This window comes from Myotis davidii, unplaced genomic scaffold, assembly GCF_000327345.1.
Source record: "Myotis davidii unplaced genomic scaffold, ASM32734v1 scaffold512, whole genome shotgun sequence".
Classification (NCBI taxonomy): Eukaryota; Metazoa; Chordata; class Mammalia; order Chiroptera; family Vespertilionidae; genus Myotis; species Myotis davidii.
This window is the reverse complement of record NW_006284323.1, coordinates 439,623-452,718: the sequence shown is the minus strand read 5'-3', so window position 1 is coordinate 452,718 and position 13,096 is coordinate 439,623. Positions and strand designations below refer to the sequence as shown.

Sequence of the window (13,096 nt, the reverse complement as noted above, 5' to 3'; positions counted from 1 at the left end):
TGTCGGCTTGTGGGCTGAAAGGTCTCAGGTTCGATTCCGGTCAAGGGCCTGTACCTGGGTTGCGGGCACATCCCCAGTAGGAGGTGTGCAGGAGGCAGCTGATTGATGTTTCTAACTCTCTCTCTCTCACTCCCTTCCTCTCTATAAAAAAAATCAATAAAATATATTTTTTTAAAAAGGTTTGTCAATGAAACAGAATAGGAGATGTATGAACAGAGTACCCATAGCTACTTTATCATTTTATTTTTCCCATCAAAAATATTTGATTTCTTTCTTTTCAATTTCTATTTTCACTACTCCTCAGGCTTCCCCTATATTTAAAAAAAATCTCCCTTCTGGTTTGCATATCTTCAACTTACTGCCCTTCTCTCTACCTCTTCCCCCCTTGAATTCTGGGAAGGTATTCTCTACTCAGCTACCCTGCCCCTCCGTGGCTCCCATCTCCTCACGTGTCACTTCTACCCACACCCCCCACATGAAATTGCGCTCCTGCAGGCAGAGGACCAGTCACCTTCTGATCATCAAATCCACCTCAGTCATCATTTCCCAGCCCTCCTTGTGCATTCAGAGAGTGAGCAAGTGGTGTTTTTTGAAATCCCTTCTTCCACATTTTAGTACAACTAGACTCTCCTGGTGGTATTTTGGCATCGTTTCCTGACCCGAAAGGTTAAGTGGGGAGCAGGAGCCAAGGACAGACATGGAGGAGTAGGAGGCGGTTGGAGAAAGTTGTCACAAAGTCTAAAGCTCAGATTGAGCCAAAATTAGTGGGGAAATGTGACTGGCAACATCAAAGGCTGTCCAGCGTGTTGGACAAGAAGAAGATGCTTGGGATGATGTTCTCGTACCAACAGCTGGCAGGCACAGCACCTGCCCTGTTTGATGTGCAGCAAGAGGAGTGCTGGTCAAGCCAGAAAGTGTAGACTGAGAGTCCCAGGAGAGGGAGGGAGGGAGGGAGGAAGTAAGAGAGGGAGGGAGGAAGAGAGGGAGGGGAGAGGGAGGGAGGAAAGGATTGGAAAATATAATCAGAGCCCCTGATCATTTAAATTGATTTAAAGTAATACTTTGTTTTATTTCTGTAAATTGACTTTAAGCCTTTTTAGAAGTGGAGTTTTACTTTTTTAAAAAAAGCACACACCAAAATCTAATAAGAAATAAATGAAACACCAGGAATAAGATAAATAAATAAATAAATAGATAGATAGATAGATAAAATTGATTTAAATTAAATAACATTCCCAACCCCTTGCTGGTAGGGGAATGCAAACCATGTTTACAGCTAACTATGATATAGTTGCCAAGTGACAAGCAGGATGCTGTGACACCAGTCACTGCTGGGACCGTCCACCGAAAGGAAAACCATTGTCCCCACTGGGATGAGTAAGGAAGGTGTCATGAGGTCCAGTCTGTAGACCTCCAAAATCCTAATATTTTAGAATTCTGAGCAAAAATTTTACAGACAGCTGTAACCGATTTGCTCAGTGGATAGAGTGTTGGCCTGCGGACTGAAGGGTCCCGGGTTCGATTCCGGTCAAGGGCATGTACCTTGGTTGTGAGCACATCCCCAGTAGGGAGTGTGCAGGAGGCAGCTGATCGATGTTTCTCTCATCGATGTTTCTAACTATCCCTTTCCCTTCCTCTCTGTAAAACATCAATAAAATATATTTTTTTAAAAAAATTTTTTACAGACATAAACCCAAAACCTTTGTGGATAATCTTTGAAGAGTCAAACTAAAGTTGTTAGAAAATAGTTATACTCTATACCCATTTTCAAAGACAGTAAATTCTAGAAATTGTAGATTGAAATAAACTAGTTTGGGTTATAGAAAGGATGGTGTGTGAGCAGTTAGGAAATGGCAGGGGTCCCCGGAGGCCTGGACAAACCCCTTGGGTGTGTTGACAGGGCTGATTAATAAGGGGCTCCAGGCTGTCGCCAGAATAAGGGCAGGCCAGGCCGATCTTGAGTTCGCATAAATCCGGGTCAGAAAGCTAATGTATTAGAGGGAAGAATAATCCAAATTGTAAAGGACTTCAAAAAGCTGGAACCAAGGAGATAAAATGTACTAGGGAGACTTGTAAAGACTTCTGTGCAAGTTGTGAAAATCCGTTTGCAACACATACACTGAGCGCCGTGGTCTTACTGGTATATGAGGAGGACGTCAGACAATTCCCCGGTTCTGTGCTCAGCCTCATTTACTAAAGGACAGTCTGAAATCACAGGTCTTTCATAGAGGAGGGGCCCACGAGAATTACTTAGAAATTTTGTCATCTGAGGAGAGGTTGAGAAAATGAGAGGATTCAGCCTGGAAAACAGAAAGCAGATGCCAAGAAACAGACATGGCCTCTCCATGGACATAGTTGGATGCTTTGTAAATGTTTCCAGAAGGTGTGGGAGGCCTTGGAGAAACAGAGTGATGGGTTTTCTGCAGAACATGTAAGACACTTAGAGAGAAGTTTGGAGTCCCAAGGGCTAGACAGACAATGTGGGACCAGCACGCGAAGGCTGGCACTGTGCTGAGAGGTGGTACCGGTGCTCTCCCATTCGCCGGGAGATCCCTTTGAGAATTCCCAAGCATGGGTGTGACACAGTAGAGGGTGATTCAGGTCCATCACCCTTGCTGCAGTGTGACTGTCACTTAGAACGCTGAGAGACTGAAGTTGGGGAGACGAGGGAGGGAATTGTTGATCAGTAAATGAGATTTGGACTAAGGAGACAGAACAAAGCAGTGGCCCCATGGAGTCAAGTTGAGGTGGGAGAGACTACCAGGCTTGATAGGCAGGTCAACCCTGGGAATGAAGGTGGGGCACTGTATGCACAGTGGCATCATGGACCCCTTCCCTGGAGCACCAATGGCCTAGCTCCTTTTAACATCTGTCCAAGACACCAGGGAAGGGACTCAAACATTTATTAGGAGGCTGATTTGAAAATTCTTTAATGTTCATAAGACTCTCTGATTCCATGATTTTTTTAAAATCTGTGTTGTTGGGAGTATTACAGATGTCCCCCTTTACCCCCCTCCCCCATTACCCCCTTTCACCCAGTTCCCACCCCAACCCAGGCCTTCACCACCCTATTATCCATGTCCAGAGGTAGTGTATATATGCATATAAGTTCTTTGGTTAATCTCTTCCCACCCACCCTCAGCCTCCTTCCAAATATTTGAATTTTTAGTTTTGTCTTCTTGTTCTTCTTGTTCTTGTTGTTGTTGTTGTTGTTCTTCTTCTTCTTATTATTATTATTATTATTCCTCTTAAAGAATACCCTTCAACATTTCATATAATACTGGTTTAGTGGTGATGAACTCCTTTAGCTTTTCCTTGTCTATGAAGCACTTTATTCCATGATTTTTTTAAAAAAAAAAATTCTGAACTTGTCCCAGATTCTCTTTGTACCCCTATACAGAGGTGTGTCCAAGATTCCATTATCTCTTTCCGCTGTCCCCGTATGAACCCAAATAAGACCCTGAGCCTCATCTTAGCCCTGATCTGTTTCCCCAACTTGATTTGAAATGTGCCTTGAACAGCTTCACCTAATGACCCCAACTTTCTATAATATGTTAAGTACTCTAGCTTGTTTGAAGCCAAGGACCTCAGGCTCTACCCGAATTGCTGCTTCCATATCCTTCTAGACTCCTGTTCCTGTCCTTGTGTTACCTCACTCCCAGCCCTGGTCTTGCTGTCTCCCTGAACTTCCTACTGTCGCTCTGTACCCACACTATCTACTGTGATGTCATCTACTCCCTGCCCCCTGCAGTCCTCTAAGCCAACCCTCAAGGCCTCTCACCTTTGCCAACCAGTTCCCGCCCCAGTCCCCCTTCTGAGCTCTCTGATGGCCTGTTTGTGCTCATTTATACCACCCACCCCTACCTCCACCATCTCTGCCTTCCTTCCACTTCTCCCCTTGGGACACTGAAAAGCTTCCAGATTATATTCAGTAGCACACAGTCACATCCCCTTAGTTCCTCAATGTACTGCCCATTCCCAGTTCACAACCACCCTGGAAGTGTCTCTGTCCTGTCCAACTGCCCAACCCCTTGCTGCCTGAGGAGCTCACAATTCAAATGCACACGACCTCTGCATCATGGAGCACTCTTCCCATCTGAGCCTATACTCCCCCCAATATGGGGACAACCTGGCATCCTTGTCTCCTGTGACCATCTCCATCAGTCAGCTGGCACTTGGCATCAGCTCCTCTGTGTGTCCCTGGAGATATGACACATAGGATAGTGATGAAAAGGGAGTTTGAACCAACAGACGTTGCTTAGGACTTCCCGCTCGGCTACAGCTAATGACTGACCTTATCTTGGCCCCAGTTTCCTGGTTTCTGAATGAGGACGTGATTCCTGGCTGAGATTGATACAAGGGAACCCAGGCTAGCAGTCCTAAAGTAGCTGGCACAATCCAGATTCCCAGCACGTGCTCAACTGGGAGCCCAGCCCACCCCATGCCCGCTCTCCAGAATATTGGGACATTCACATGTGAAGGCAACTACCCAGACCCCTTCCCTGTGCTTACAACTCCACCAGAGCTTCTTGTAGGTGAACTCATTAATGTGAACTCATTAAGTGAATTCTCATTAATGTTATTTTTCTCACACTATCAGATGAAATCAGGAGGAGGACATAGTAGCTAAGACTTAGAGAAATAGATGTGCTCTAAGATGCTAAGCATAGGGAAGGGTAAATCAAAATGGCTTGGGCACCTACTCCTGTGGAGCAGCTTAACCTCAATGAAGACGCTGTGGACAAGGTAGAGCCCACCAGTATGTGAGGGAGCACTGTTCTCATCTGTTGGGCCCTGCAGTTCCTTAGCACATTGATATGAAACAAAACCCAGGAGGGAAAAAAACTGTGCTGACTGACCTCGGGAATAGAAAAAGAACGATGAGCAAAATGAGGAAAGCAGGTCCCTTCTGAAGACCTTTGAGTCCGAGTTACCTTCCCATCGGAATCTGAGGCACAATGTTTACGTCTTGGAAATATTCCCTCTTTCTTAGAGTATTGAACCCGCCACTGCGTGGTTGTTGCATAGAGCTAATTATTCCCAGGCTCTGGCATTTGCATATGTATATTTACTTTGCAAGTGTTAAATCATTCAGGAAGAGAAGAAACTCAGCGTGTTTACTTTGTGCAGATAAATATAAAGGCAGGAGCCGGGGAATTAATGCTGCTTTGCTTTCTTTGCTTCACCATATGGGTGGGATAGAAGGGAGCTCTTCCCTTCCCAGACTGAAACCATCTGTGCACAAACGCAGGCCCAGGCAGAAGGGGGCAGTGGGAACTGGCATGGCTGACTTGAAGGACTGACTTTGGATCCTGGGGGTGCCAGCCCACGTGTGGCGAACCCTGTGACTGTCCTTACCTCCCAGCAATGGGGTGCTGCTACCCAGCATGAAAATGATTGCATTTAAATGTCAGCCCCTGAAAGATGAGAGATGATATAAAAATGCTCCAACATATGTATCTCTTCGCTGTACAGCCATTCACACAGTCAGCTGAAGGCACTTCCAGAAAGTTTTGTTCATGTAACACTATTAACATCAAGACTTTTTAGAAAGCAATGAAAGGAAAGCAAAAAGCCTTTGTCCTCTAAGAAAGGAAACATTCATTTTTACCAGGACAAAATGTGTAAAAAGACCAAATTATATTTTAAGGACAATGAGAACGTCAAAGCAGTGTCATAAAAAAAGTAGACTTGCCCTAACTGGTTTGGCTCAGTGGATAGAGCATCAGCCTGTGGACTCAAGGGTCCCAGGTTCGATTCCGGTCAAGGGCATGTACCTTGGTTGTGGGCACATCCCCAGTAGGGAGTGTGCAGGAGGCAGCTGATCGATGTTTCTCATCGATGTTTCTAGCTTTCTATCCCTCTCCCTTCCTCTCTGTAAAAAATCAATAAAATATTTTTTTTTTAAAAAAGTAGACTTGTTTTTTCTACATCATTGTTAGGCAGGAATTACTTTAGTCAGGAGTGGTAAGAAGAGGTCTTGGTAAACAATGTCCTCAGAGGGAAAAAAGTAAAAAATGTTTTTTCTGAGTTTGAAATAAACAACCAAATTTTCAGACAATGACATGCCAATTACACAATTCTTTTTTCAACCTAAGGGACCCCCCCAGCTCTATAATAATGCCTTTTGTAAGTGACCTATGGTGTCTAAGCTATTTTAATCTGATATTTTGATAACAAAAATAGTAGAATTTACATTGTATAAATGAATTACTTTCAAATTTTTAATTTTCTAACCAAAAATAAAGTTGGGTTTTTCTAAAAGTGGCAAATAAATGGGTTGTAATAAAGCCTTTAATAGGGGTCTGATAATTTTTATGGCTATAGGGTATTATAATATGTGCTTTTTGTAATGTAAAAACATATATACACATATAAACATATATATGAAAATATATATGTAATGTAAAATATATATATATATTTCCCATGTAGGAGAAATAAGGAATCCACTAACCTTGTGGTTATTAGTGGTGATATAAGTATACGATCACATTTCAAAATGTCTATTGTCACCTGACTCTGTAGAATATTTGTCATAAAAGCATAAGTGAATGTTCATGAGTTGTTAATCATGCACTAATGTCAACTTTCTTTCCCCAGATGCAAAGAGTTTAGCTGAAATGCTCATGAGGTAAGAATAAAACCTAGCATTCTGGATATCTTACTTAAAAGAACAATTTACAGCTTGCCTTATGACTTTTTTAAATGACAGTCTAACATCGATAAGACGTGTTCTTTTTGACATATAATTTCTATTCTATGTACCAGAATATTCATTATACCCAGTTGGGCATATGCATAGCAAATAGTATACTTTTACACATGCCATAGGTATTCTCTTGTTGGCCGGACTCAACCGATAGAAGTTCCCCATTGAACTGGGAATAGAAGAGCCACGTTATAAGTGAGTGGCTTTGGTTTTACTCCCACCCAAATATACCACCTTTGTGGTCAAGCCTTCTTCCTAACAGAGGTAGCAAGAGAAGAGTTAAGAGCGAACCACAAACGGAAATTTGTGGTACCCGTGCTCTTCCAAGGCAACAGGCTGATCAGGAAAGATCCTCCCTACTCTCAGCTCCCACGGCACCTTCAGCGCCCTGCACTAGAGCGCTCACCAACTTCTGCTGCAAATACCGTTCGCGTCCTGTCTTGGAGGTCATAGCCTAAGTCATCGCCGGGTTGGCAGCACCCAGCACTTACTTGCCCCACTCAGTATTGAATGACTAGAGCTAGTTGAAAAAGTAAGGAAATGTTCACAACCAAAGAAGATATTCCAATATTTGCATTTCAAATATTTTATATTATAATGATTAAATCAAAATAAATCAGAGGCTAGGAACCAGGTAAGAAAAAATGTCAGGGATCCTACCGGTGAATTTGAGGTTGCCATTGTGGGATGTCTCATGTAGGAAAGAAAGACAATGGGGTGTGGGGTCTCTTCCTACTGCCTACCCCACCACAGCTGGCTTTAATTTTCTTCCCCTTCTTTACATTAAAAAATTAGTACATTTTTGTTATTCAGAAAGAGCCCATGCCCCAGATCACCAGGATCTTTGAAGACCTAAGGTAGAGGTGGGCTACCATTGGCCCATGGTTTCCATTTCCCACAGCCATCTATCTCTGTTTGGCCACACCAAGTAGTAAAACAATGTGAGCTGTAGGTAAAGGATATGGAGGAATCAAGGATAATTCTGAAATATTTGGAGTGAGCAATCAGACGAACATTGGAAGTGTTTGCCAAGATTAGGAAGACAGATGCAAAGTATGGATTTTTTTTTGTAGGGTGGGGGCGAGGTGTGTTAATGAGAATGAAAAGACCTGTATGGGTCATGTTGAATGTGGGACGCTTTTTAAGCATCCAATGAAAGTGTCAGCTGGCTTGGAGCAAGAACCTGGAGCTGAGAAGAGAATTCAGAAATGCCAATGACTTATAAAGTATCTCCTTCATAGAAAGTATCTAACCACATCACGCTAGATCAAACTGGCATGAGATCATGAAAATTTACACGAAAAGTCTTGATTCCATGCTCTTGTGAAAATCGGCACTTGTTTGCTAAGCGAGTAGGAGGGCATTTCTGTGGTCACATGGAAGCACCCAGACACATGTGCGCTTGTGTTGAGCAAATCTGACAGAACATCTGGAAAACAAACAAGCAAGCCACGGTCATTTGATTTAAATAACTCATCTACTTAATAAATTGTGTAGTGTAGACTTAAAATATGAATTTATTGATGACATTTAGAAATCAAGAGATTTCACGTTAAATTTTGGCTTTCTGACTTCTCTTGGAAATGCTCTGACACAGCCTAGTTGACAATGGCTGACTGGAGCTCCGTATGGTGCCCCTTTAGACTGCGCAGCTCTTGGGCTCAGCACAGCAGGGCCCTGTCCCTATCCCCACTCCAGGCCACTTTACTGATGTGTAACCCTCTCAGAGAGCTCCTGCCCTCTGCCTCCGTCCAACCCCAAACCATAGGTCATGCCTGTGACCAAAGCCCGAGACACTGGAGTCTGTTTCCTGAAACGTTCAGCATGTGTTTAGTCCGGATGATTTGGTATTTTTTAGCTTCTCTGCTGCCCTAGAATGCAGCCCTCCCCTTTCTCATTAGCCCCAAGCAAGACATTAGAAAGCATCTTCTTCATTAATAGGGCAATTACTGCAGTTGAAAGACCACCTGTTGATGTGAGTAGGAATTAATAATGCTATTCCCAGTTGACTGTTGCCAACGTGAAAGTAGGAACATTAAAACTAGTAATTGCTCCCAAATGAGGTAGTTGAGGTAGTTTTCCTCCAAAGGGTGGAAGCGATTGGAAAGGAAGAGCGCTTCTAAGCTCCTCCAATATGTGGATTTCTGGGGATTGATTTAGAGGTAAAAGCAATGCTTTCAATCATGCAGTCAGTTCAGTGTAAGTTAAGCTAACAGGGTAAGCAACAGCAGACCTGTCACCCCCCTGGTGAGTCTCTGGCCAACCTTATTTTGAATGTGACTGGGGAAGTCCAGGCAAGTCACATGCATTAGTACGGAAAAGGCCACGAAGTCGCTGTCCCTGGTTTTTGCGGCTGCTTTCTTAGGAAGTTGAGGAGTTAGCAAGCTGGTGCAGTAAGAACATAGTACCACCAGTTTACATTCTAGGCCTAACTCTGCCACCAGCTGGCTGGGTGGTCTTGGATGTGTCATTTTCCTTCTCTGTGTGCAACTTCCCTTGCCTAAAAATACCCATTGGAAATCGTTCCTAGCTTTATCATTCTGTGATCTTGGTGAATGTAACATGTATTTTCCAACCATGTCCCACAAAGAAGGTTCTGTGTATTTCAGCGGGATTAGCTCTCCCAGGGCCAGACAGGTACAGGCAGGACAAACAGACAACCTGAGAGCTCTGGGGGCTCCCCCACATGGCACCATCTCCAGTCCGGGGGCTTCATGCTACTGGACACTCATCCCTCTCACCCAAGCCAGTCACCCCAGGGAAGGGGAGAAGAGACACTCCACCCACCATGCCCAGATAGGAAGGATTTTCCTTTTATATGATTAAGCAAAAAGAAGTTTTTGAAAACTCCTTTTCTAAAAGGGGAGAGTGGCCTCCTTAAGGCACTACCCAACACATGATTATTGTCCAAGGACCAATGTTAGCAAGGGCTCATTGTAAACAGAGAAGGGTTCAAATTGAGAGTTTAAATTCATTTAGCATTTTTGATGTTCATATTTTTGTACACATTGTATAAATAACCCTCCCAGCTATTGTGATGGCATGATTCTGATAGCCTTAGTTCTTTTGTACTTACAAATTGTTCCATATCAGATGGAGAGGGGGGTGATGTGCAGAGGCATTCATTAGTTTTTCCCCACACACTTAAGGAAATAGTAAAACTTTAAAAAGTTATAGCAACTGCAAGTAATTTATTGGCTAATTCTGGGAATGCCACCCACTATGGACTAGCATCAGCTCTGTCATTTTACTCAGACAACCGGATGGCAAATGGGTGGTGGGAGGTTATATTTCAATAATAACAAATATAGTTAGTATGATCCTATATTATATAAAAGAGGCAATTTTTGTTTTCATAATGAAAGCATTCAGAATCTTGTTTCAGGTCATAAATGAGGTTTCTTCAAATAGATTTTTTTTTAAGGTTGGCTGCTGTTCTAATGACCAATTGTTACAATTTTGGAGAATCGGCCTTCATACAACAATAGGTTATAAAATATGGCAGCAAAGATTAAAACAAAGAAACAATTTAGTCAGGACCTAATAACTCATTTAGAATGAGAATATTATTGTCCTTAAGCAAAGCTTCTGGGATTTGTCACTCAGCTCACACTGAACTCACGAAACAACGTGGTTTATCACTAACCTTCAGCAAGTATTTATTGAGCACCTACTTTGGCCACATACTGTTCTAAGTTTTAGGGAGAATCTGGGAACAGAATAGATGAAAAATATCCCTTGTAGAGCTTATACTCCAGTGGGGAAGACAGATAATAGAAAAGCCCATTAAATATATGCTAGGGAACATCCAGTGCTAAGGAGACCAGATTCAGCGGAGAATGGGGAGAGGACGCCTGAGGAGTTCCCACACAGGGCCAACCGGCTCCTTCTACAAGAGCGAGGGAGGGAGCCAGCCCCATGGGTACTAGGGTGAGGGTGTGGTGCAGAGTGTTCTAAGTAAAGACTCAGCAACTGCAAAGGGAGGAGGGAGAAATCAGGCCCTGGCTCTCTAGGTTGATTGGGCCTTTCTTTTTTTTGCCTCTGGCTGCAGGGCTTTGAGGCAAAGGTACTGGGAGGAGCTGTTTACCTCCAGCTCCGATTGTCCCACTTCGCAAAGTGTAATCATATTCTGAACCTGTGTCACGGGCCATGAGGCAGCACAGTCATGTAGCTGGCTTCCTGCGTCAGTCTGCCAGCGGACCCCTCGTTGTTAAGAACAGCCTTTCCCGGGTCCCTGGCTGGTTAGCAGAGCAGCCGCGACTGCCTCATAACTATTCATGAGGAGCAGGGGGAAGTGGCTCACTCTTCTATTTCTGGTACAAGGACAAGCTCAAGTCCCTAGTGAACTTTCTAAACAGGTCCTTCCGGCATTCACCAGGGAGCAGTTCCCATATGTTTTGGGGGAAATAGAGCTTGTCGAAGCATGATGTAACCACAGCCCAGGTCACTGAAATGCTCTTCATTTCATATGAGTATTTGGATCTTCATTTAAAAAAACACACCCACACACAAAGTGAGAACAAAGGTAACTAAAAGAGGATACAGACCTTGTGAAAAATTTAGGCCAACACATTTGAATCTGGGCTCTGGGTAATTAGCGTAATCTAGCTACATGACCCAGTTGCTCATCTGTGGAGCAGGAAATCTGGTTCAAGATCAAGTCCTGGGGAGGAATGATGCGCCCCACAGAAGAGGTCATATTTGTGGGCAGTTTTGTTTACACACAAGTGGGAAAAACAAGGGCCATTATAAAATATTCAGGATATTAACCTGGACTTCCCTATACAGAGGTTTAATGGCCTCTCGAGTGACCTTGACCTTCACAGGATTAGCATTCCTTCAGCCACAAGGTTCAAGAGTAGACAAGACTTCTCAGGGGCAAGGAGGGATCTGGGACTCCTGATGAATGCTTGGTCAGAGGAAAAGCACTGAGATGTAGAAGGGACACCCCCTTTATCCTCCATGAACTGTCACTAAATCATCATTTAGGCTTCAGAAAGCTGTCTCAGAACAGATCTTGACAATTCTCAGTTGGATTTGTGGATTGCCACATTGATTGAAACCTCTGAATGACAGCTGCCTCTCAGAGGGTGTTCCAGTAAGTGAGGATTATTTTCAAAATCTGCCCGATCCTTACAATTCTGTAAAGACGGAGCACAGCTCTCCAGTGCAGATGGCTAATTAAAGCCTTTCTCCTCTTTTTGGATTTTTGTGTAGCATGCAGACTTTTTTTTTTACTCCGGGCTGTAACTGAATGCGGTTATCACATGCCATTTACTACCTGTTTTCATTTGTGATCATCAGACAGCTCACTCCAAGAGTAATTTTCCGGCACACAAATTTTGAGATAGAGTTCTTATAGTAATGGCGGGGTTTTTTCTATTCTAACATGCAATACCTGTTAGGAACACTGAGCGGATGTCAGGGGAGCTAACAAGGTTGATGCTTTGTTACCAGAACAAAAATAAAACCCCACCAGCTATCACTACAAATCCCTTAGTCAGACCCCCTCCAATGAACAGCTAGTCCCACACCTCCTCCCTGGCCACCAGCAGGCTCTCTCCTACCTGACCAATAAAAGTGTTGTTGGTTTAAAATCGCTCTTTCCCCCACTGAACTTTTACACAAGAAATGGGAAGTTACAAAAGTTCTGCTGATAGATATAGACTCAAGCTCCATTGGCAATTCATATTTTTTAAACCTTGACACTGACTGCTGAAATGCACTATGAAGAGACACACTTTGAATAAAGGGAACATTTTCCCGCCATGTTCTCCCCCCTCCTCCCTACAAGGCAGTCGCATCATTAGGTAGGAAGCCAAGGTGGTGCGCCAGCCCAGGCAGGCGTGATGTACCACGGAGCTGTATGTGTTCATGCCCCCCTCCTGCTTCCTTCCCAGCAAGAACACCCGGACCTCGGACACCCTGAGCAAGCAGCAGCAGACCCTGAGGATGCACATTGACATACCCAGAGCCCAGCTTCTGATTGAAGAGAGAGACACGATGGAGACCATCGGTAAGGGGCCACGCTGGCCGCTCTGCACCCCGTGGCTGCCACAGCCACGCCCTCTCCGCCCACCCAATGGGGTGTGGGAAGTAGCAGGTATGAGAGCATCTTGAATGCTGCCTGAGCAAAGAAGTAAGAAGCTAGAGAACTGTTATTGAGGAGAGTAATAAGTGCCAGCAAATGTGGGGGGAAATGAACGTGTATCCACCTCAGAGGTTGCCCGAGATCGGAGTTCCCCAACTCTGATCCACGTCGGTCCTCCCCTGGAGAGGCTGTAGAACAAACACCTGTGATCAAACAACCCTAGAAGGGCGCACACTTGGAAGCCCACCCTGTCCCCTCCCCATCAGCTCCACCAAGGCCTCCATTAGCAGGAA

General features: G+C 44.1%; 1 protein-coding gene across 1 annotated transcript in view; it reads left to right on the top strand.

Moving 5' to 3' along the window:
- DSCAM (Down syndrome cell adhesion molecule) overlaps positions 1 to 13,096 on the top strand; it is a 476,284-nt gene that overhangs the window by 435,690 nt on the left and 27,498 nt on the right. Inside the window, exons 28-29 of the mRNA XM_006754318.2 lie at positions 6,604 to 6,634; positions 12,613 to 12,728. Coding sequence (XP_006754381.2) covers positions 6,604 to 6,634; positions 12,613 to 12,728 — 147 coding nt within the window. The remainder of the gene's footprint in view (positions 1 to 6,603; positions 6,635 to 12,612; positions 12,729 to 13,096) is intronic.